Source organism: Condylostylus longicornis, unplaced genomic scaffold (genome assembly GCF_029603195.1).
Source record: "Condylostylus longicornis isolate FDR11 unplaced genomic scaffold, ASM2960319v2 ptg000019l, whole genome shotgun sequence".
Classification (NCBI taxonomy): domain Eukaryota; kingdom Metazoa; phylum Arthropoda; class Insecta; order Diptera; family Dolichopodidae; genus Condylostylus; species Condylostylus longicornis.
In genome coordinates, this window is record NW_026577988.1 from 1,058,308 (window position 1) to 1,085,818 (window position 27,511).

The 27,511-nt window shown below is 26.8% G+C and overlaps 1 protein-coding gene across 8 annotated transcripts in view; it reads right to left on the minus strand.

The window, feature by feature from the left end:
• LOC129606609 (protein phosphatase 1 regulatory subunit 12A) overlaps window positions 1-27,511 on the minus strand; it is a 105,255-nt gene that overhangs the window by 22,718 nt on the left and 55,026 nt on the right. For 7 of the 8 annotated variants that reach the window (XM_055517005.1, XM_055517008.1, XM_055517007.1 and 4 more), the window contains 4 exons: window positions 25,521-25,626; window positions 25,307-25,438; window positions 25,121-25,230; window positions 24,746-24,796 (listed from right to left, as the gene is read on the minus strand). In XM_055517005.1, coding sequence (XP_055372980.1) covers window positions 24,746-24,796; window positions 25,121-25,230; window positions 25,307-25,438; window positions 25,521-25,626 — 399 coding nt within the window. The remainder of the gene's footprint in view (window positions 1-24,745; window positions 24,797-25,120; window positions 25,231-25,306; window positions 25,439-25,520; window positions 25,627-27,511) is intronic. The other variant, XM_055517011.1, reaches the window with a different exon arrangement.

Here is a 27,511-nt window from a genome sequence, read left to right on the forward strand (position 1 = left end):
TATTGGATCAATGCTTGCCTGGATTGTTGTATTTTTCTTTTTTTGGATTATTTTAAAAATTTTTTTTTTTATTTTGTTTAAATTTTGTGTTTTATTTTTTTTTAATATATAACTGATAAATGTTATATAAAAGTTTAAAGAAAATTTCCAAAAAAATATTCTTATAATAGTTTGGAAAAATTCGCAAAAATTTTAAGTACATAAATATGTATGTAGTATGTATATTTTTTTTAAAGCTTACTGAGTAATTTTTTTAAGCTTTCTATATGAATTTAATAATATTCAAAACTGTAGAATAAATAGAAATAAATTTTAAACGCATAATTATTATATCATGGGGGTAAACTTACAAAAATTAATTTCTCAAATAAAGAAAAGGTTTAGTCAAAAACAAAATAATAATTTATGTATGTAAAAATATGTGCATGAATGTATATATGAATATATGTGTGTATGTATGTATATATGAATGGATTAGAATTGAAGATTTTAAAATTTTTCGTTCCAACATATGAACGTATGTACATATGAATGTATTAGAATCGAAAATTTTGAAATTTTGCTGTTGGAAAAATTATAAATAAAATTATAAATGCAAATATACATAATTATGAATAGATACCTGTTTTTTTTAAACTGTGGGTAAACATATAGGATTGAATTTTAAACATAAAGAAAAGGTTTAGTCAAAAACAAAATAATAATTTATGTATGTAAAAATATGTGTATGAATGTATATATGAATATATGTGTGTATGTATGTATATATGAATGTATTGGAATTTAGCATTTTTTACAGGTTTTCGCTCGAACAATAAAAATAAAATTTTAGGTAGATACATACGTACATAAATTGTGTATGTATATTTTTTTAAAGCTTGCTGACGAAACATAATATTCAAAACAATAACAAATGAAGCATTAATATTCAGTTGCCACAAAACATCTGATGTCTTTTATAAAATCTGACATTTATTTAAGTTTATTTCGATTTTTCGAAATTAAAATATATGTGAGATCATTGCATTTTCAAATATTATTTATTTCTCGGTTTGTGTTTCTAATAATAAAAATAACGTAAAACGTATCATTTATTTCTTGGTTTGTGTTTCTAATTATAAAAAGTATAAAAGAAAAACGTGCTTTTGTTATACAAAAATTTTTTCAGAAAATCTTAAAATAGAGCTATTTCGGGGCTAAAAAGTTCCAATGTCAGATTTTTCTGGTACCCTAGAGGCAAAATTCTACCTAATGCCTTTTGTCCCATGTCTCTAGCCCTTCTAGAAGTACCCGTACTTTTTACCACCTGAGAAGTAGCTATATATATATAATGTAAAATATGATGGTTTTTGATGAGTTATACGATATATGAATAAAATGTAGAATTATTAAGGGAAATTCAAGGTACTGCGTAGCCTAGTGGTTAGCGTGGTAGTCTCATAGCCAGAAGGTTATTGGATCAATGCTTGCCTGGATTGTTGTATTTTTCTTTTTTTGGATTATTTTAAAAATTTTTTTTTTTATTTTGTTTAAATTTTGTGTTTTATTTTTTTTTAATATATAACTGATAAATGTTATATAAAAGTTTAAAGAAAATTTCCAAAAAAATATTCTTATAATAGTTTGGAAAAATTCGCAAAAATTTTAAGTACATAAATATGTATGTAGTATGTATATTTTTTTTAAAGCTTACTGAGTAATTTTTTTAAGCTTTCTATATGAATTTAATAATATTCAAAACTGTAGAATAAATAGAAATAAATTTTAAACGCATAATTATTATATCATGGGGGTAAACTTACAAAAATTAATTTCTCAAATAAAGAAAAGGTTTAGTCAAAAACAAAATAATAATTTATGTATGTAAAAATATGTGCATGAATGTATATATGAATATATGTGTGTATGTATGTATATATGAATGGATTAGAATTGAAGATTTTAAAATTTTTCGTTCCAACATATGAACGTATGTACATATGAATGTATTAGAATCGAAAATTTTGAAATTTTGCTGTTGGAAAAATTATAAATAAAATTATAAATGCAAATATACATAATTATGAATAGAAGTTAACGAGGGATCAAATAGCGGGCATGTTAAAACAAGTTCAAACATGTTTCATCAGACATATTTCATCGTGAGAATTCTTCTACGCTGAATATTAATATTAAAACATGTTCAAATACGTTTCCAGCAAACATCATATTTCAGCATGAGAATTTCTTAACGCAAAAATATGTTCCCACAAAAAGTGCTGACGACATGTCTACGCTGTACTGTGAGAAATTTTTAGTTAGGAAAATAACATAAAATTAAATTTGCTAAATAAGCAAATTTTATACTATAAATTAGGTAACATTTAGATTAAGAATTTAGTCTTAGATAGTCTTAGACATTAATTGAACTAAGCATTAAAGTCTTAGAATAGTCTTAAAATTTAATTGTAAAGTTATATTAAATTTTAACCTAGTGTTGTGAAATAAAACGTATTGTAAAAGTAATCTTAAAGAAATAAAACGTATTATAAAAGTAATTTTAAAATCGAAATAAAATTATTTTTTTTTTTAAACGAATTTTGACACAAAATTCGTAACTGGCGCCCGAGCAGCAGGGACAGGTCGTAACAATAAGGTTCTACAAGTGAAGACAAGGTTAAATAACCCGTCATAAGTGAGCGTAACTCGTACCGCAGTAGGCCGATAGTAAATCTCGAACACTAACAGCCAAAAAGGAACAATACGGTGCCTCCAGTAGAAATCTGCGACCTGCGAACAAAGCACAACACAATCATCTGAGACTCCTGAAGTAACCTTCAGTAACACGGGAACAATAGGACATGCGAACCCGCGCTTTAATAGTCCTCATAATACTAAAGTAAGAAAATTTTTTTAAAAAAAGGAAAATTAAACAATTTAAAAGAAAAACGATTAACAATTCTAATTTAAATAAAAATTAATTAAATATAAAAACCAATAAAAAATTGAAATAAACTTAATAATTAAAAATTAAAAACTTAAATAAAAGAAAAAAAAAAAAAAAAAAAAAAAAAATTTAAATTAAATAAAAAAAAACTTAACCAAAAATTAAACTAAAATTAAATTAATATAAATAACGGTGAATTAAATAAATTAAGAAATCAAAATTAATTTGACTACTAAAATTTAAAACGAAAACTAATAAACGAAAAAAGTAAAGGTAGCAATACCACCAATACACGTAAAACATAGAAACCCTATTACTGGAGAACGAGAGTTGATACGAATAATCAAAATCGAACTATTGTTCAATAAAAAAATTTTTAAATTCAAAGGCTTAAAAATAAAAAATATAAGAGTATAAAATGGAAGCTCTAACCACAGCAATCAATAATTTAACGGGAATAGTGAACCGGCAAATAGAACAAATCAAAAGTTTAGAACAACGTATCGTAAATCTGGAACATTCTGCAACGGGTAGTGACTTAACACAAGAGCAAGAAGGTTTTATGAAAAGGCTGGAGCAACGGATTCAACATTTAGAATTTTCTGGATCAAGTGGTAATCAAACACAAAGCCAACAAATTCTAGCAACGCCAAAAACCGTTGACGAACTCAAAGAAATAAGCAGACTCCCAGACAGAGTGAAGGAGCTCCAATATTTCGATGGTGATCCAGTACAATATATCTCTTGGGTGCACGCCGTAGAAGGCATACTAAAAGATTATGAAATCGTTAAAGAAAGACCCATATACCGGACTATTTTACAAAGCATCAGGCAGAAAATCGGAGGCAAGGCTGATCTGGCCTTGATATCGTATAACATCTATGACGAAGACTGGTTAACAATCAAGGAATGCTTGTCGATGCATTACGCCGATAAAAGAGATGTGCGTACCCTCGAGCACCAACTGTTCATGCTTAAACAAGGCAACTCTAGCATAGATTCATTTTACGCTACCGTCAATCATCAATTTTCACTCATCGTGAATAAATTAAAAACGGAAACCTACAATGCTGAAACAATTGCTGTGCTTGTCGAGACATACAGAAATAAAACATTGGACGTCTTTATACGAGGTTTAAATGGTGAATTAGCAAAAATGTTAATGATTCAGAGGCCTCAAACACTGCCAGAGGCGTATGCGTTTTGCCTGGAGATGCAGAATTTAAATCTTAGGAACATAACAGTGCACCAAAAAAATAACAATAATCGAGTTTCGGTACCTATCAATAACATAAGCAGCAAACCAAGAATCCCTATGCCGTTCAGACCATACCAAGATGGTTTACGTAATCCGTATCAGCAAAGTTTCCCACAACGTCACCCAATAGGTGGTAACCAACCCCAACAACAAAATTACCAACAAAATAATCGCTACGCACCTCCAAGACCAACATATCCGAAACCACCTACACCGATGGATGTTGATCCATCGCTACATAGCAAGAGAGTCAACTATATAAACCGGCCAAGAAACAACGAGCCTGAATCCAAGCAACGGCTATTCAACCTGGAGCAGGAAGAAAATGACGATTCTAATCAAGAAACACCAGAAGTAGATGAATATCAGGAATATGAATTTGATGAAGAAAAAGAAGATGATCCGCAAGAGATAAATTTTACGAGCGGAGCCTCTCTAGCGTTCCTTACCTAGAGTACCATACCAGGAACAATGATATCCTAAAGTTCCTAGTTGATACGGGAGCCAATAAAAACTTCATCAGACCCGAGCTTGCTGTCGACACAAAACCAACCAACAAACCATTTAAAATTCGTTCTGCGGGAGGTGATGTTCAAATTACAGAAAAAATGAACGCCAAATTCTTCAAATGCATCGGTAATAATAGTACCTTGGAATTTTTCGTCCTGCCAGGATTAAAATCGTTCGACGGTATTTTGGGCGACGATACATTGAAAGCCTTGGAAGCCGTCATAGACAGAAAGAACAACCTAATTACGATAAAACCTGGTATTACTATACCTCTTAAGGAAAAAACATCAGTTCAAGTCAATAACATTGAAATCAAGGCAGACCATTTGTCTGAAGAACTAAAGGGACGAATCTCAGAAATTATCAGCAAGTATAGCAAGATTTTTGGGCCAATTAATGATAGCGAAATTATAGACACGGAAGTAAGGGCAGAGATCAAAACATCGAATGAAGAACCAATTTACACCAAACAATACCCGTATCCCAGCAACATGAGAGGAGAGGTCGAAGAGCAAATAGGGAATTTACTAAAAGATGGTATCATCCGACCATCAAAGAGTCCTTACAACTCTCCAATTTGGATAGTTTCCAAGAAACCAGATGCCTCAGGAACTAAGAAATACCGAATGGTGATCGACTTCAAAAGATTAAATGCTGTAACCATTCCAGACACGTACCCGATTCCCGATATCACCAACACGCTTTCAAGTTTGGGAAAAGCTAGGTTTTTTACAACTATTGACCTCACATCCGGGTTCCACCAAATCAAAATGTCGGAAAAAGATATACCCAAAACAGCATTCTCCACTATGAATGGGAAGTACGAGTTTACTCGACTACCCTTTGGCTTGAGGAATGCACCGGCCATATTCCAGCGAATGATAGACGACGTACTAGAGCAACACATAGGAAAGCGCTGCTACGTCTATATAGACGATGTCATCATTTTTGGAGAAACCGAAGAACAACATCTAACAAATATCGAGGAAGTGTTCTCTACATTGGAAAAGGCAAATCTAAGGGTTAACCTGGAAAAAACCCATTTTTTCAAGACAGAAGTGGAATTTTTGGGACACCTGATTACTCACGAAGGAATAAAACCGGATCCCAAAAAGGTCGAAGCCATCAGACAAATTAAACCACCAACAAATCTTAAAGAACTCAAGTCATTCCTAGGACTAACATCTTACTACAGGCGATTCATCAAAGATTTTGCCAAAATTGCGAAACCTCTAACGAACTTGACAAGAGGTAACAATGCGCAAATAAAAGCCAATCAGTCCAAACGGGTGATAGTAAAACTAAACCAAGCAGAACTAAAGGCATTTGATAATTTGAAAAAGCTACTAATGTCATCTGAAGTTCTCATCTTTCCGGATTTCGAGAGCACATTTATACTGACCACAGATGCGTCGAATCAAGCGATTGGTGCTGTCTTATCTCAAGGCGAGATAGGAAAGGATAGGCCTATTACGTACATCTCTAGATCGTTAAACAAGACAGAAGAAGGCTACGCTACTAATGAGAAGGAGATGCTAGCCATCGTATGGGCACTTGATAACCTGCGCAACTATCTGTATGGGGCAAGAAAAATCAAAATACTGACAGACCATCAGCCTCTCACATTTGCTCTAGGCAACCGCAATTACAATGCGAAGCTCAAAAGATGGAGGGCTCGAATTGAAGAATATAATCACGAGCTAGTCTACCGGCCTGGTAAGACCAATGTAGTGGCCGACGCTCTATCAAGGCTGCCGACTGAAATCAATTCACTATCAACTAGCTCCACAGAGACAGCCCATAGTTGTGACGAAGACAGTAGTGATCTTATTCCACATTGCGAAGCTCCGATTAACGTCTTTAAAACTCAAATAATCATCAAACGCAGCAAAGATATCACAGCCTATGAGGAACCTCATCCAGGATATCGAAGATTCACCATTGGAATGCCAAACATAACACGCCAGGAACTCATAACTGCGCTGAAACAAAGGCTCAATCCTACCATTATTAATGGGATCAAGATACCCGAAGAATATCTAAGTATGCTTAATGAAATTTACAAGGAATGCTTCAGTAATTTTAAGATTAGAATTACACAAAGAATGGTAGAAGATGTCGCGAACGAAGAAAGACGGCTCAACATAATTGAAAAAGAACACAAAAGAGCACATAGGAGTTCTGTAGAAAACCGGGAACAGATAATGGAAAAATATTACTTCCCTTCCATGAACAGACTCATCAGGGAGTATATCAAGGTGTGTGAAATATGCAACTGTAATAAATATGATAGACATCCACTCCGCCCACAGCTTCAACCCACGCCCATTCCTGAGTATCCTACGCAGATACTTCATTTAGACATAATGGAAATACAGGGTGAAAAGTATATCACTTGTATAGACAAATTCTCCAAGTTTGTCAAATTCTTTGGAATTAAAGATAAATCAGCATTACATCTCAGAGACAAACTCACAAAGGTACTTCATTATTTCACCGTACCGGAAATAATTGTCACAGATAATGAAGGCGGAATAATCAGTCCTATTGTGTCAACTTACATCAAGGCACTAGGAATAAAAATGTACAATACTCCATCTCAGAAGAGTGAAGTAAATGGAACTATTGAAAGAGCTCACTCAACGATTTTGGAAATCATTAGGTGTCTACGAAAAGAGCATCCCCAACTGTCACATAAGGAGCTAATTACAATTGCAGTAGATCGATACAACAACACATACCACTCAGTAACAAAGAAGAAACCTGCCGATATATTCTACGGAAGAACTTCTCGCGTCAACTATCAGAATTTACTCAATATCAGAGAAAAAATACATAGCGATCTTACGCAGCAAATCCAACGCTCGCAGCAAATAAAGCTCAATCGGGAGAACAAAAAAAGAAATGAACCCACTGACTACAAAAAGGGTCAAATGATCTATGTAAAAGATAAACAGATAAAATCTAAGCATAAACCTATATACAGAAAAGAAACAGTGTTGAAAAACAACAAAGCTACCATCACTACAATATCGGGAAAACGGATTCATAAATCCCACATCAAAAACACCCCTAACTAAAACCTTTTTATTTCAGATGTTATATGACGGCAGCCTCACTCAAAATTTTCGAGGTTACAGACACAATAGCCACACTTAAATTGGGAGAAGCCCGCATACTAAATGGAAGTTTTAACCTGATCCACACAATAAACCTCAAAAATTACGATGAAATATTGCGAGAATTAATACCATTGGTGAATAACGTCAATGATTCTAGCACCATCAAGCCACAGCTGCAATATCAAGTTGACCAGATAATGGAATCTATAGCCAGAATTCGAGGAACTAAAAGATCTCGGAGATCCATCAATTGGATTGGAACAGCCTGGAAATGGTTAGCAGGCACACCAGACGCCACTGACTGGGAAACTATACTCCAAAACCAGAATCAGCTGACCTATAATAGCAACCAACAGTACAGAATAAACAGTGAAATAATGTCAGTGACAAACAAACTCATGGAACGGTACAATAAGATACTAAAACAACTGGGCAATACCAATGATCATAGATTCGAACAGATGGTATTTAACAAGCTTGTAATCATCAAGGAAGCTATTAACGAAATCATCCTTGCAATTGAACTCGCGAAGCAAAAAATCGTCAATACAAACTTGCTGAGTAGTGATGAAATTCTTAACATACTGAAGGAGGTTAACACTCTACCATATTCTAACGACATTGAAGCAATCGAATACGCTGAACCAAAAGTAATAACTAATGGTCTTACAATCCTTTACGTAATTTCACTACCAAAAGCAGACGAGCGTTTATACGACCATATTTTGATCAAACCAACTATTAGAAACGAGAGTCAGGTATATCTAGAGTACGAAGAGCTGCTCGTTAACGAGGAAATCTATGGCGTAATAGGCAAGTGTGAAAACTTTAATGATGTTACCATTTGCAAGAAAAACAGACTGACAGCGTTGCAACCCGGACATTGCGTAACGCAACTCATCAGGGGATTTAATGCAAGATGTGATTTTCAATACAATGGGAAAGAAATAATAGAGGAAATTACCAAGAATATGATCTTCTTATCCAATTTCCATGGAGATGTTATAACCACCTCTACTGCGGGGAAGCTCTCAGGAAGTTTTCTCCTACAATATTCCAACGATACTATACGCATTAAGGGACTTACGTTCACCAACAACGAAGTAAGATCTCCAGAGGTACTACCAGCGTTCCTTCAAACAAATCTAACCCAGGCAAATAGGAAACTCAATTTGGAGTATCTTCATGATTTACAACAGAACAATATAAGAAAGGTGCAGCAACTAGCCACGTCAAACAATATCACAACATCAATCAACTCAGTTATCACCATTGCGGTAGTTCTAATTATAATAGCGATAATAATTTTCAAGAAGAAAAAGACACAAACAGAAAGGACATTCGTAGCAGAGATCACCCCTAAGGACTTAGCTACTAATCTTACCAAACTCAACGTTGATCTACGGGACGTAGATCTTTAGAGGGGGAAGAGTTAACGAGGGATCAAATAGCGGGCATGTTAAAACAAGTTCAAACATGTTTCATCAGACATATTTCATCGTGAGAATTCTTCTACGCTGAATATTAATATTAAAACATGTTCAAATACGTTTCCAGCAAACATCATATTTCAGCATGAGAATTTCTTAACGCAAAAATATGTTCCCACAAAAAGTGCTGACGACATGTCTACGCTGTACTGTGAGAAATTTTTAGTTAGGAAAATAACATAAAATTAAATTTGCTAAATAAGCAAATTTTATACTATAAATTAGGTAACATTTAGATTAAGAATTTAGTCTTAGATAGTCTTAGACATTAATTGAACTAAGCATTAAAGTCTTAGAATAGTCTTAAAATTTAATTGTAAAGTTATATTAAATTTTAACCTAGTGTTGTGAAATAAAACGTATTGTAAAAGTAATCTTAAAGAAATAAAACGTATTATAAAAGTAATTTTAAAATCGAAATAAAATTATTTTTTTTTTTAAACGAATTTTGACACAAAATTCGTAACTTAGATACCTGTTTTTTTTAAACTGTGGGTAAACATATAGGATTGAATTTTAAACATAAAGAAAAGGTTTAGTCAAAAACAAAATAATAATTTATGTATGTAAAAATATGTGTATGAATGTATATATGAATATATGTGTGTATGTATGTATATATGAATGTATTGGAATTTAGCATTTTTTACAGGTTTTCGCTCGAACAATAAAAATAAAATTTTAGGTAGATACATACGTACATAAATTGTGTATGTATATTTTTTTAAAGCTTGCTGACGAAACATAATATTCAAAACAATAACAAATGAAGCATTAATATTCAGTTGCCACAAAACATCTGATGTCTTTTATAAAATCTGACATTTATTTAAGTTTATTTCGATTTTTCGAAATTAAAATATATGTGAGATCATTGCATTTTCAAATATTATTTATTTCTCGGTTTGTGTTTCTAATAATAAAAATAACGTAAAACGTATCATTTATTTCTTGGTTTGTGTTTCTAATTATAAAAAGTATAAAAGAAAAACGTGCTTTTGTTATACAAAAATTTTTTCAGAAAATCTTAAAATAGAGCTATTTCGGGGCTAAAAAGTTCCAATGTCAGATTTTTCTGGTACCCTAGAGGCAAAATTCTACCTAATGCCTTTTGTCCCATGTCTCTAGCCCTTCTAGAAGTACCCGTACTTTTTACCACCTGAGAAGTAGCTATATATATATAATGTAAAATATGATGGTTTTTGATGAGTTATACGATATATGAATAAAATGTAGAATTATTAAGGGAAATTCAAGGTACTGCGTAGCCTAGTGGTTAGCGTGGTAGTCTCATAGCCAGAAGGTTATTGGATCAATGCTTGCCTGGATTGTTGTATTTTTCTTTTTTTGGATTATTTTAAAAATTTTTTTTTTTATTTTGTTTAAATTTTGTGTTTTATTTTTTTTTAATATATAACTGATAAATGTTATATAAAAGTTTAAAGAAAATTTCCAAAAAAATATTCTTATAATAGTTTGGAAAAATTCGCAAAAATTTTAAGTACATAAATATGTATGTAGTATGTATATTTTTTTTAAAGCTTACTGAGTAATTTTTTTAAGCTTTCTATATGAATTTAATAATATTCAAAACTGTAGAATAAATAGAAATAAATTTTAAACGCATAATTATTATATCATGGGGGTAAACTTACAAAAATTAATTTCTCAAATAAAGAAAAGGTTTAGTCAAAAACAAAATAATAATTTATGTATGTAAAAATATGTGCATGAATGTATATATGAATATATGTGTGTATGTATGTATATATGAATGGATTAGAATTGAAGATTTTAAAATTTTTCGTTCCAACATATGAACGTATGTACATATGAATGTATTAGAATCGAAAATTTTGAAATTTTGCTGTTGGAAAAATTATAAATAAAATTATAAATGCAAATATACATAATTATGAATAGATACCTGTTTTTTTTAAACTGTGGGTAAACATATAGGATTGAATTTTAAACATAAAGAAAAGGTTTAGTCAAAAACAAAATAATAATTTATGTATGTAAAAATATGTGTATGAATGTATATATGAATATATGTGTGTATGTATGTATATATGAATGTATTGGAATTTAGCATTTTTTACAGGTTTTCGCTCGAACAATAAAAATAAAATTTTAGGTAGATACATACGTACATAAATTGTGTATGTATATTTTTTTAAAGCTTGCTGACGAAACATAATATTCAAAACAATAACAAATGAAGCATTAATATTCAGTTGCCACAAAACATCTGATGTCTTTTATAAAATCTGACATTTATTTAAGTTTATTTCGATTTTTCGAAATTAAAATATATGTGAGATCATTGCATTTTCAAATATTATTTATTTCTCGGTTTGTGTTTCTAATAATAAAAATAACGTAAAACGTATCATTTATTTCTTGGTTTGTGTTTCTAATTATAAAAAGTATAAAAGAAAAACGTGCTTTTGTTATACAAAAATTTTTTCAGAAAATCTTAAAATAGAGCTATTTCGGGGCTAAAAAGTTCCAATGTCAGATTTTTCTGGTACCCTAGAGGCAAAATTCTACCTAATGCCTTTTGTCCCATGTCTCTAGCCCTTCTAGAAGTACCCGTACTTTTTACCACCTGAGAAGTAGCTATATATATATAATGTAAAATATGATGGTTTTTGATGAGTTATACGATATATGAATAAAATGTAGAATTATTAAGGGAAATTCAAGGTACTGCGTAGCCTAGTGGTTAGCGTGGTAGTCTCATAGCCAGAAGGTTATTGGATCAATGCTTGCCTGGATTGTTGTATTTTTCTTTTTTTGGATTATTTTAAAAATTTTTTTTTTTATTTTGTTTAAATTTTGTGTTTTATTTTTTTTTAATATATAACTGATAAATGTTATATAAAAGTTTAAAGAAAATTTCCAAAAAAATATTCTTATAATAGTTTGGAAAAATTCGCAAAAATTTTAAGTACATAAATATGTATGTAGTATGTATATTTTTTTTAAAGCTTACTGAGTAATTTTTTTAAGCTTTCTATATGAATTTAATAATATTCAAAACTGTAGAATAAATAGAAATAAATTTTAAACGCATAATTATTATATCATGGGGGTAAACTTACAAAAATTAATTTCTCAAATAAAGAAAAGGTTTAGTCAAAAACAAAATAATAATTTATGTATGTAAAAATATGTGCATGAATGTATATATGAATATATGTGTGTATGTATGTATATATGAATGGATTAGAATTGAAGATTTTAAAATTTTTCGTTCCAACATATGAACGTATGTACATATGAATGTATTAGAATCGAAAATTTTGAAATTTTGCTGTTGGAAAAATTATAAATAAAATTATAAATGCAAATATACATAATTATGAATAGATACCTGTTTTTTTTAAACTGTGGGTAAACATATAGGATTGAATTTTAAACATAAAGAAAAGGTTTAGTCAAAAACAAAATAATAATTTATGTATGTAAAAATATGTGTATGAATGTATATATGAATATATGTGTGTATGTATGTATATATGAATGTATTGGAATTTAGCATTTTTTACAGGTTTTCGCTCGAACAATAAAAATAAAATTTTAGGTAGATACATACGTACATAAATTGTGTATGTATATTTTTTTAAAGCTTGCTGACGAAACATAATATTCAAAACAATAACAAATGAAGCATTAATATTCAGTTGCCACAAAACATCTGATGTCTTTTATAAAATCTGACATTTATTTAAGTTTATTTCGATTTTTCGAAATTAAAATATATGTGAGATCATTGCATTTTCAAATATTATTTATTTCTCGGTTTGTGTTTCTAATAATAAAAATAACGTAAAACGTATCATTTATTTCTTGGTTTGTGTTTCTAATTATAAAAAGTATAAAAGAAAAACGTGCTTTTGTTATACAAAAATTTTTTCAGAAAATCTTAAAATAGAGCTATTTCGGGGCTAAAAAGTTCCAATGTCAGATTTTTCTGGTACCCTAGAGGCAAAATTCTACCTAATGCCTTTTGTCCCATGTCTCTAGCCCTTCTAGAAGTACCCGTACTTTTTACCACCTGAGAAGTAGCTATATATATATAATGTAAAATATGATGGTTTTTGATGAGTTATACGATATATGAATAAAATGTAGAATTATTAAGGGAAATTCAAGGTACTGCGTAGCCTAGTGGTTAGCGTGGTAGTCTCATAGCCAGAAGGTTATTGGATCAATGCTTGCCTGGATTGTTGTATTTTTCTTTTTTTGGATTATTTTAAAAATTTTTTTTTTTATTTTGTTTAAATTTTGTGTTTTATTTTTTTTTAATATATAACTGATAAATGTTATATAAAAGTTTAAAGAAAATTTCCAAAAAAATATTCTTATAATAGTTTGGAAAAATTCGCAAAAATTTTAAGTACATAAATATGTATGTAGTATGTATATTTTTTTTAAAGCTTACTGAGTAATTTTTTTAAGCTTTCTATATGAATTTAATAATATTCAAAACTGTAGAATAAATAGAAATAAATTTTAAACGCATAATTATTATATCATGGGGGTAAACTTACAAAAATTAATTTCTCAAATAAAGAAAAGGTTTAGTCAAAAACAAAATAATAATTTATGTATGTAAAAATATGTGCATGAATGTATATATGAATATATGTGTGTATGTATGTATATATGAATGGATTAGAATTGAAGATTTTAAAATTTTTCGTTCCAACATATGAACGTATGTACATATGAATGTATTAGAATCGAAAATTTTGAAATTTTGCTGTTGGAAAAATTATAAATAAAATTATAAATGCAAATATACATAATTATGAATAGATACCTGTTTTTTTTAAACTGTGGGTAAACATATAGGATTGAATTTTAAACATAAAGAAAAGGTTTAGTCAAAAACAAAATAATAATTTATGTATGTAAAAATATGTGTATGAATGTATATATGAATATATGTGTGTATGTATGTATATATGAATGTATTGGAATTTAGCATTTTTTACAGGTTTTCGCTCGAACAATAAAAATAAAATTTTAGGTAGATACATACGTACATAAATTGTGTATGTATATTTTTTTAAAGCTTGCTGACGAAACATAATATTCAAAACAATAACAAATGAAGCATTAATATTCAGTTGCCACAAAACATCTGATGTCTTTTATAAAATCTGACATTTATTTAAGTTTATTTCGATTTTTCGAAATTAAAATATATGTGAGATCATTGCATTTTCAAATATTATTTATTTCTCGGTTTGTGTTTCTAATAATAAAAATAACGTAAAACGTATCATTTATTTCTTGGTTTGTGTTTCTAATTATAAAAAGTATAAAAGAAAAACGTGCTTTTGTTATACAAAAATTTTTTCAGAAAATCTTAAAATAGAGCTATTTCGGGGCTAAAAAGTTCCAATGTCAGATTTTTCTGGTACCCTAGAGGCAAAATTCTACCTAATGCCTTTTGTCCCATGTCTCTAGCCCTTCTAGAAGTACCCGTACTTTTTACCACCTGAGAAGTAGCTATATATATATAATGTATTCTATATGAATGACACGTTTGAAAGTTAAACAAAGAATGAGTGGTAAATTTTAAAGAAAAACTGTCAAAGAGAGTAACAGCGTTGATGACGCAATATATTGAAAATTTTCCTTTCCAATAAAATTAAATGAAAATAAAATTTAGTTAATGGAAAAATAAAAGAAAAATAAGAGCTATTGTTTTATTTTTACGTATAAGTAATTTTGACAATTTAGTTTTTGACAATATTAAAATTATAAGCAACAGAAGTTTACGTCATAATGTAATTCAGTAAATAAGTTGCAAATTATGCAGATGTGACATTTATGATTTAGAAATGCTAAATATAGCAATTTCGGAAAAATTAACTAAAGTGAGTGTTAAAATACTTATTTCAAAGAGAATTAAAAATATTGAATAATGTAGAAAAATAGTAGAAAATTGCATTGAAATAAAATTCAACTTTTCTTAGTAGACAGCTAAAATTAAACAGTTATAATTTCTCAATGTTAATTTTGACATTATTTTGTGTAAATTATTGCGGCATACAAATTTCGGGAATTTCGACAAAATGAATTGAAACTAAAGTGATTATATTTATTAAATCGGTAAGAGTTGACATAAAAACTTAATATGCAATTGGATTTGGAAATAATTTTGAAAAGAATATTAAGGTTCTTCTTATATACTTTTTGTTTTAATTGTTTATCATTAAAATTAGAAGATAAAATTAAGCCTTTAAATTTCATTAGAACTAGAATTTTTCGAAACAAAACCTCCTTACAGGCAAATTTGTGAAAAATTTAAATAGGGAATCATATCGTTATTCTTACTAGCTTAAGTATATCGTAAAATTTTTACGGGATTGCATATTAAAATGTTAGAAACTAGAATCTATATCGTTTTTTAAATATAATAGCGATTAATATGACAAAATATTGTTTACGCATTTAAAAAATTAAAATATTTGCCAGATAGAAACCTCATAATAGAAATGATGAGGTTATTTTATATCCTGCTATATACATACACATATGCATATACTGATTTTTAATATAATTTTTTGAATTTTAAAATTAAACAAAAACCAATCAATTCGATAAAATCCATAAATGTTTTACGTAAATCGCAAGTAGAAGTAAACAATTTTTTATTACGATTTTCCTTAATTTTTCTGCTTTTTTTCTTATATTTTACTTTGAATTGAAAACATTTTTCAATTTGCAAATTACCAAAATAAGAACAAGAAAAAAAATATATATTTGAATTAAAAATTTATTTTAATAAGTTTAGAAAATAAACATGACCTGCGAATTTAATACACAATATTTTATTTTTATATTTAAAATTAAACTGGACAATTTCAAATCATAAAAAAATTGCGCATTAATATTGAAAATATTGAAACGAGCAACCGCATCGTATATTTTTTCGAAAAATATTTAAAAATATGTAATCATAAATCGAGAGAAAAACTTACACAAGACACCGAAAATTTTTTATGTAAACTCATTTTAGTTTTCAACAAAAAATTTGTAACTTTATTTTTTGTCAATTCATTGTTTCAACAGCTCTTTAAAGGCAAAGCTATGCGGCTATCGGTAATAATGTGTCGTTTACTTGTAAGAGTAAAATAAATAATGTTGTAGTAGATCTGGTGGATTTCGATTCAAATATTTTGCGCAGTTGGTTTTATAAAAATAAGAATTTAATTAGTACCAAAACTGAATATATGAATTTCAATATCTATTTTCCTCCAGTTTTTGATTATAAGTTGATGTTCCATTCAAACAGTTTGATTTCTGATGCTTCTTCTAATTCATTACCTTGTGACATTAATTTGTTTAAGAATTTGAAGAGTTGATTCATCTTTATCACATCAGTTTATATAGTTAACATAATGTCACCTATTATTCAATTTTTGATTCTAAATTGCAATATGGAATTGCTTGTTGGAGAGCTCTTATTCTAATTTTCTGAAGTCACTTTTTATAAGTCAAAAAATGCAGTTAGACTGATTCATGGAAAACTTCATATTACTTCAAACTCTAAATTATTTTTAGAATGACAAATTGTACTTTTTTAAGTTTTTAAAAATTTTTTTTTTTAAATGTGAAAAGACTTTCGTTAATTTCAAAATGATAGATTTGCTGTGATAACAATACCTCTTAAATTCAATTCGGTCTATTTAAAGTTGTATATGTAAACGATTTGTGAAAAAATCTACCACATGTTGGGTATTACTTCATTCTTTCTTTTAGAAAAAAAAAAATGGATAGTTCTTTAAAAAAAAATTAATGACATTTTTATTAGCTATTCACAAAATTATAATCTAAAATATGAAAGTGATTGGACCACACTTATAAAACTGTTAAAACAATTATGGTATAAAGTAAAGGGACAATATTTGAAAATTATTTTCGGCACAATTTAATTTAAATTTAGAAGAAACAAATTTAGCACCCAATAATTCCAAAGCAATATCTTCATTTCATTTGTTGGAAAAAAAACGCACTCATGTTTCGTTTATAAATTTGAATTATATAGATGTAATTTATAATGACTTAATTTATAATTAGCCGAATTATCCGAATTATTCCGATCGCTAATTAGCTGTTCACAATTAACTTTTTCTTTTTCCATGAAAAATAACAGATATTAACAGATACATATTTAAATATACAAAATTTGAGTAATTTGAAACAACTTTTTAAAAAATATTTTTGTAAATTAAAAAAAATTGGCATTCTACGTAACGTAGCTATTTAAAATTTTAACATCAAATGTCTAACAAATTTTAAAACGTAAAACATTTAATCTCATAACCTGATTCTTTCAAACTTTTTTAAACTTAAATAATATGTTTTGTATATAATACGAGTATACAACATAATTTTGTAAAACAAATGCTTTTAATTAATTTTCAAAAGAAATCTGTTCTAATTTTTACGACCTTTAATGTATTGTAATCTAGTTCTATTAAAAATGTCCATGGAAAATATGTTACGCAGTGATGAAATAATGCAATTCTTATGAATTTTTTTCATACTTCATATTATATATGTGTGTGTGTTAATATGTCAGTGTGGTATTTTTTCCGCGGTTTCTTCATATTTTATTTATAAGAGAAGCACGATGATCACCTATTTTTATTTCAAAATTTTACAGATTTGTGCCAAAATTTTGATTTTTCCTTTGTTTCTTTTTTTTTCTTTTAATACTTTTCGTTTTGTCTTTTTACATGAGGGCAGTAAACTTCTGATTCTATTATAACTAATTAATGTTAAAATAGTTTTTTTTTTCTTTTATTTTTTTTTTTATAAAAATAAAAATTAATTTACAAAATTATTAATAAATTCTTGATTATAAATTTAAATTATGTAGGTAAGTAAATTCTTTAAAATTTTAATATATATTAATTTGTAAAATATTTAAGCTGAAAAACGTGATGTAAAATAAAATTAAATAAATTTTAAATGTCTAAAAGATTATGGCAATTAATAATATTAATGAGTTAATATTCAAGCAGCAAAATTCTTAAAAGTGTGGCAAGTTCAATACAAAATGTTTTTGTATGATACACGAGCAAAAACAAACTTTGGTTTGATCTCTGTTTTGAAATATTTGGAAAGATTGTGAGTTATTTATGAGAGTCCTATACCACTAATTTTTTAAATTTAAAAATTACTTGAAAACCACTACAAAATTGATCAAATCTTTAAAAATCACACTACCAACATCAACAATGAAATTGTGATAAAATCGAAAAATTAATCATGGGGAGCATCTCATAAAAAAATTTCACGATTTTATGATTTAGTTGAGAGCATTAAACTTAAAATATTCTCTTCTTGTTCTCTAACCCAACCATTTTTGACTTACAATATAATAACAATGGGTGGAAAAGCATTTACCCGAAGAATGTTTGCTGCTTCAAAAATTGTAATTAAAATTTTAAACAAATTAATTGCTTTAAAATTAAAATTAATTAAATTATTTATTTTACACTGTTTACAAAAATTTATTTTTAAAATATATTTTGATTAAATAATAAATATATGCTAAAAAAAGGTTTCTCTATTTACCCTGATGGTTCTAAGACATCAAGTGGATTTGGGGCAGGAGTATTCTGTGAGAAAATTGGACTCGCGATATCTGTTAGGCTGCCGGACTATAATAGTGTACTTTAGGCCGGGGTTCTTGCGGAGGCCAGAGCCGCTGAGTTGGCGGTGCAAGGCGCAAATTAGGCTGAAGTCTCTACTATTTGTTTGAACAACAGGGCTTTTTGGGGAGCTGGGTTTCTGCATCGTTAAATCAAAAATGGTGGAAATATCTAAAAAAGATCGAGGTCGAAATTACGGCAATAGGCTGTTCAATGCTGTCACCCTTGGAGGAGTTTAAAAATGAGGAAATTGAGGAAACTAGAAGACATGGGAATTTGTTTTGGGATGGCGGGCGAATCGTGCGAAGACTGTGCTTGCATTTTTTCAAACAACTTCTTAATTTTTTATTATTTTCCATTTAAGATAATAAAATTTAAAATATAAAACAATTTTGTAATTTAAATTAGATAAAAGTATAAGATCCTGAATAATTTAATCTTACAATTTATAATTATAAAAAAAAAATATTCTCCTATAATATTTGAAATCCTCACGTTAATAATATTTTAGCCAACTGTCAATTGTGTCAAAGTAAATTTAATTTACTATCAAAACTAAATTTATTTTATAACCAAAATTTTCATTATTTATTTTCATGAGACACGGCTATGTTGTACGAATATATATGTACATACATTTAAATTAGATCATGAAATTAAAAAAGAATAATTATTAGTATATATTTAAATTATAATATTTTATTAAGACGTTCGAAAATAGTATAGAACATTGGAAGCAAAGAATCTAGAACGATTGGCATTAAAATATAGAAAACATTTAATAATAAATTATTATACGGTCTTAAAATTTACAATAACAATGCAACAATATTAATTGCAAATTTATTTTATATTTAATTATAATTAATAAACTTTTAATTTTTATTATTCCAATGAAAAAAAAATTGTTTGTATATTTTTAGTAACTTAAATAGAATTTTTAAAGAAATTTTCTTATTTCTTCAAATTTTCGTTCTGTTTCTTTTTGTTTATTTTACTTCTCTCTGGATCCCATCCAAAATTTGTTTATTACCTATTTGCTAAATTGTTTTAAACATTAAACATGCATATATACAGAATGTAAATGTTTCAATTATTTAATTTTATTATTACGAAGAAATCTTAAAATTTTATTGCAATTATAATTTATGTATGTACAAGCATATATATGTATGTATGTTAATATTACATAAAATATATGTGTGTAAATATACTTGACAATATGAGCTACTTTATTTGCAAAGCAAATAATAGTTAAAAATAATTGACATTAGTATGACTGCGTACAGCCGGCTTATGTGATTACAGCACTACCTTTTAAACTGCATTAAAATTATTTTAAGTTATGTAAAAAGTACTTAATTTTAAAATATTTACTTGTACTGGTTGATAAATTCTGTGTTTAAAACGGAATGTCATAAATGTCAACAATGCCAAAAATTGCAAATGTCATAAATGTCAAAGATTTCACAATGTTGTTAATACTACAATCAAATTTTTAAAAACATTTTGTGAATTTCAAAACTTCGTAATCTTGCTGACCTTTAAAAATTTCAAAATATTTCAGTTAGATGGGGTTACGGTTTCAATTATTGATTAAAATGACAATTTTTTTATTATCAATTCATCTGACAATGATATTTGACTTGATTAATCTTTCAAAATCTAAATAATAAGAATTAATGTTACTAAAAATTTATAAAATTTTGTCACTATAAAATTCTTTGCAATTGGAAATTTAATTGCGATGGAGGTTAATGCCAAAGTTCTACAGATATGAAGAAAAACAAAAAAAGAAATAATGTTGGTAATTTTTGTTCCGAGGTCAAAATAATTATAAAAAGTTATCAAAAATTTCACAAATCCTCATAAAGTTATTTAATTAAGAGGAAAAAAACAAAAAACTATTTTTAAATTTGTTTTTATATTTTCAGAGTTGTTCAATTAAAGAAAAGCCAATTTTCATGGACACTTTTTTTTTATATATTCAACACGAGCACAATTTCTATTCAACAGGTTGATTTGAATTTTATTCTGCTATTTTTTTTCCAATTTATAAAAATTTGAGGTTTTTAATTTACTTGAAAATGTATTTTACATTAAATGACGTCATCAATCGAAAAAAAGAGAAAAAAAATTTCAATGGTTTTCTTTATTGTTTACTTTGGGATTTTCATATTAAAACTCTTAAATCAACTAAAACAAATACATAATTTTTCGGAAAATGTTTTGTAATCAAAATATTTATAAAAAAAAAATATGAAAGAAATAGAAAATTTTCAGCAGTTTTTCTTTAAAGAAGACATTCTGTTCAATCAATAGGTTTTTGTAGTTTATTTTTAAACAATTTGAAGATAAAAAACATAATAAAAAAATTTCCCGGAAGTTTACATAAACACACACATAAAATTTATTCCTTTATAGTTTTACAGATGTTATTATAGCGAGGGAACATGCAATAATGCAAATTATTTTTCGATGAAAGTGTGTCACGCCGAATATATATTAAGTATGTAAATTTACATATAATGAAATTATATAATTGAAGATTTTTTATAATTGAGAAAACAAAAGTGAATTAGTGTAAAATAAGGTATTTTTAGATATCTACGTCAACTGTTAAAATTTGAGACTGATAGGAATAATTTTTCTTTTACACGAATTTCTGTTCCTAGCACAAAATCGGTTTGAGTCCACGATTATTATGAATGACCAATTCGACATCTTAACAATTTGTTTTTAATTTTATAATAAAAATTCTGATGATTCAGCGCTTAAAGAATATGTAAATAAGTCTTTGGTCGGACACGGCATCTGGTTAAAATTCACTTTAAATTTTTTAAATTGTACAGTTCAGAATTTTTGTAATCAGGGGCAAAAACCGTACACTCAGGGAAATTACTGAATTTTTCTTTAAAACTTATTAAAAAAAACGCTACAAAAAGAGTTTTTGAAAAAAATTACTAAAAAATGTTAAATGAAAATGTTCTTAAAATTCTGTTTCAAAGCATCTCTTGCTTTTTTTCTATCATTGCTGTTGTCACTATATATCTATTCTCATAATATCTATTATTATATTTATCTTACAATATTTCACTTTATAAATATCTTAAAATAAAAAATTATTATTTTTTTTTTCGTATTTTCACTCATGGCTATTATTATAATATTTCATTAAAAGTATGATAAATGAATTTTGCGGGACGTTCACCTGATGATGATGATGATTGTATTAAATTTTTGGTTCCAGTTCACAAACGATTAATTTACCGGAAAAACAAATACGTGTATATCGTATTATGTTTTGAAAATTGTCCTCTCAATTTCAAGAAATATGAACGAGGACAGTTAAATTGAATATTACGTTTAGTCAACAATAGAACGAATTATTGATGTAAAAAATAATAAGTGTCATAATATAATTTTTAAAAGCTATAACAACAGGATGCGTTACTAAAACACCGTATTATCAGACTGGAATCTCATTCTTATTTTTTGGTTTATTATCAGTTATATGAGAGAAAACGGTTTAATTTTATTTTGGAACTTAAGTAAAATTTAAAAAAAAATTTAGCGCAGGTTTTGTAAATTGCTGACGAATTTTTTGTATTTCAAATTTTAAAAAAATTCAATAACAAATTAGTTTGTTTTTATTTTTTTTTTTTTTTAGAAAAATACCTTAAAAAATTATATTCTTTTCTTGTATGCATTCTTATATACAAGTAGATGAATTTTAGTGCCGGAAAACTTTCAATTTTATTGCAATTAAAAATTTTAAAACAATTAAAATTCTTTAAAATTGAATTTTTTTTTCAAATTTGATGAGATATTATAAAAATGATTGACTCATGGCCAAATAACTACGTCCTTGAATATATTTATATTTAATTAGGTTATCTTACACTTAAGGCAAAAATTAAATGTTTCTTTTCTTTTCAATTTTAATTTAAATATTTAAATGAAATTTTAATTAAAAGAAAAATCACTCATTCATGCTTATTGTAGCCTATATGTTACATGACCGTGTCATAATGTCAATGACATTAATATTGAATTTACATATTTGTCAAAAAATTGTTACAAAATTAATTGAAATAATTGAAAGATTTTCTTAAATTGGTATAAGAGGGAAATTAATTACATCGGAAAGTCGATAATTAAATAATTTTAATGAAATTTGCTAATTCTATTCTAAAGGAATTTTAAATTCGAATTTATTCTTTGACATGACAGACAAAGTGAATATAATTTCGATTTAATTTCGTAAGTACAAATTTCATTTTTTTCTTTTTTTTTGACCAATTACACAAATTTTAATATAAAAATAAACTCAATATATCGTAAGTGTTCTAATCAAATTATTTTGATCGTAAATCCATCACTTTTGACTCTAATATTATTTTAAAAATGTTTTTTGATTTATGAATATTTTCCAAGAAAAAAAAATTTGAAAACATGTTGTGTTTCATTTTAATTTTTTTTTATGTTTTAAATTTGGCAAAATATTTTTAAAATTAGTTATAACCATAATTACGTGTATAATAGCGTTTTTAATAAAAAAAAAAAAAATAATAAATATCGATAATTTTCTTTGACATTGAAATTAATTTTTCTTGTCAAACGTCAAAAAAAATTTTATATCTTAATATTTTTATACAGAAATATGTATGCATGTATGTACATATTAATAATATAATTTCTGATTTTGTGTTTTAATTTGAACTTGTCATATAATTTTTACAAAAAATATAAAACTTATTTGGTTTGTTTAACCGACAAAGAGCTATAAAAATTCTTTTACAAGAGCGGAGCTGAATTTTATTAAAAATGCGACAAATCGTTTATGTCAGATGTCATTTATATACGAAAAACATTTGATCGTGACATTTTATATCATTATTATTCATTTTTTTTCAGTTGTCTGTTTACAAGCACATCAACACACATCTGTTTAACATACTTCTGAGTTAAGAGTGTCATATTTTCCAACTGAGTGCTATTCACCGAAAGTATGGAATTTCACCGAAAGGTAGGAAAATATTCCCTCCCGTCCCACTTCTATTTTTGGGAACGAGAATGGAAACGGAATTACATATATTTGTTTTTCTTTCTCCTGATGTTGCTCAATCTTGAACAGAAGTTTGTAATCAAATACCTGTTATAATTATAGTTGTTTTTTATCGTAGTTTCTAAAGTTGTTTAATAATATCTATGTAAAGTGCATTTTAAATAATTTTATGTTCCTTAACATTTATAAAAATGTACTATTTATGCAATATAACAATATATGATATAATAACACAGATTTGATTTTTAAACAATAGAATACAATAGAGTTGCAAAATTATTTTATCAGATATTAAAATTGTACCAATGTTGATTTTCTTACAAATAATATTCGTTTCGATATACCAATCTTTTAAGTTTATTTTAATCTAGGGGTCTGAATTAGAAGTTTATTACAAAATTAACTTTAAAATTAACTTAAAATTCAATGTAAAATTGTAAATTTTAATTAAATTTTGAAATATCAAAGGTTAACATACAAAACTGACAAATGCAAGATGCCAGAAAAAATAAAAATTTAGTTATCAGTTGTCACTATTTCTACTATTTTATTTGAAACAAGAATTTAAGAATAAAATTTGTTCGTTAATTTCTCTATACTATCGAAATATTGCAACACTATTGAAATTTTAATAATTACATTAATCTTATTCATTTTAATTTTATAAAAAATATTTAATACTTACTTCTTTCTCTTCATTATCACCAGGTGAGTCCTGTTTATCTGGATCAATATCCTGCAAATTAATAAAAATAATAATTAAAACAAACAAACATTTAAATAAATTTTAAAATTTCGAAAAATATACACTTTAAATATAAAATTAGTATGTAAAAAATAAATTTAAAAAAATTGTACACAAAAAAAAAAACGCATGCAAAAAATTAACACAAGAAATAAACAAAAATATTGATGAAGTACAAAAAAAAACAAAAACAAAAGAATAACATTATCCTTTTTAAGAAACAAAAAAAAAATTTTCTTTTATTTCATGATTTCATTTTTGTCCTAGAAAACGAATCTTAAGAAATACGATTTCTTCTTTTTTTTGAAAACTCACATCCATATCCACGTGTACTACACCAGTTGACCTTCTTTTATGTTTTCTTCTTCGCTGTATTACAGCTTGATTTGATTGACCACTACGACTATCATTCTCTTTGTCATTTTCTAAAATATTTATTAAAAATATTTTTAATAAATTTTATATATGTTAAAAAATATTGAAAAATTTATAATTTTTTACCTTTATCTTCATCTCTATTGTTATTATCACTACGAATTCTTTCATTAGTATTATTATCAGTATTCGATTGTGTAATGGGTGGTGCTGAAATAGGTCTTGCTGGCTGCTGACTTGATTGATTTACTGTGCTTACTATAAAAAAAATTTTTTTTTCATTATTATAACTCAGTCAATATTAATTCAAATTTATATAATATTATTATATTAATATTACTTGGATTACTTCGTCGTTGATTTGCAGCTGCCATAACAGCTGGTGCACTTGTAATTATTGTATTATTGCTAGGAGGATATGTTGAAGTTGCATCTTCAAGTTTAAACTACAAAATATCACAAAACAAAAAAAAAAAAAAAGAGAATATAATAATAAAACTAAATAATTATTGAAATCAACAATTAATTTAACAATGTTTCTAAGTTACTTAAAATCTTAAAATGTAAAAGTATAGTTTAAGAAAACTTAGTAATTATTCAACGTCGTGAAAAGAATAATATGATTTGTGAAAAAGGCAAATAAAGAACAAAAAATAGTATATGTTTTTAAAAAATTGACAAAATTGTCGCAGTATTGCACTGATTTTCATTCAAAATATTGCAAATCTTTGCAATTATTCATGATTAATGTTATCTTTTATCTTAAAAATTCTTTAAAAACAGTCACAATAAAAGCTAAAGAGTGTAGTATTTGCAAGCTATTTTTAAAGATAAAGTGTAAATAAGGATTTGAAGTATAAGAAATACTTTTACATGTACGTACCTATGTATGTATGTATTTAAATTTTACAGAATTTCAGGTTTTCAATTTATTGATTAAGGATATGTTAAGTTTTTTTTTATGCGATGAAAATTTTTTATTAACGTGTAAAAATTTCATTTACTATTACAAGTTTTAGAAAACAAAATTCTAGTCATTCTTTTATTTATCCCTAAATTCAGACAGCGTGCGGTTTAAACAAAAAAAATTGTTATATTTTATATTAGCAATGAAATGATCAATTCGAACTGTGCTTTGTTGGAACTAAGCACTGTTTTCTATTATTTCTTTGTTTGATTTTTTATGCAAACGTCAGAGTACATTTATAAGAACGAATAAATTTCACCGCACTAAGAAATACAGGGGCGGAAATATAGAATTTTCGATAACGAAATATCGTATACCAGGTGTATGTGACGGCCCGAAATTTAATTTATGATGTAACTTAAAAATATGTTCTAGCTCAATTAGCCGATTATAGGATAAAAATTTCATTTGAAGTGTGGAAACAACTATCATTGTTTCGATATATCATGTTTTTTTTACTACTATAAATATATTACCCTTTATTTTAATAACGAATAGAACTAAAATAAGTTCAAACTTTTTGAAATTACTTAAAATTACTGTATTAAAAGAGTTGACAGTGTTAAGAGCACTTTGGAGATTTGAAATATCTACTACATTTGAAAAAATTTAGTGCAAAATAGTAAGTTATTGGAAAATTGAAAAACTTTATTTGTCCTATTCTGCTGGGCCCCAGTTATTTCAAAAATAGGTATAATGTTAACTTATATTTAACAACATTTGAGATTACTTAAATATTCCGGACTAAATTTCTGAACCAATTTTAAACTTTTTTAAAATAATTTTTTATCCGAACTAAAATTATATTTAAACCTAAAGAAAATTTTCATAATTATTTTATCACATATTTTTAATATAAAATTTAAACAATAAAAATATATATCTGACCCATTTATTTTATAAATAAATATATATATGTATGAATATATACAAGATTAAATATAAAAACCAATAATTATATAAAATAGAAGAAGAAATTATAGCATATTTACAAGATTAATAATTAAAACACCAATTATTAAATTAAGTTAAAGAGTATAAATTGTTAAGAAAGAGTACATAACCTTAGTTAAGCTAGAAGAGTTATATATTTTTCATTTATTAAATTAAATTCCAAAATTATTTCATTAAAAATCTTTCGTGTCTGGATCAACACAAAAAAAAAAAAAAATATTATTTTTTATGAATCTTACAATAAAATACAAGAATTTAGATTATTTTATTTTTTTTTTATTATTATTATTTGCAATCCCTTGCTGCAAGAGAAAATTGTGTGTGCAAAGTGGTTCTGTAAATATTTAGAGTGTGCATTTTTTATGTTCACAGTTATTTCGTTTAAGTTATACAAGATTATGTGTGTATTT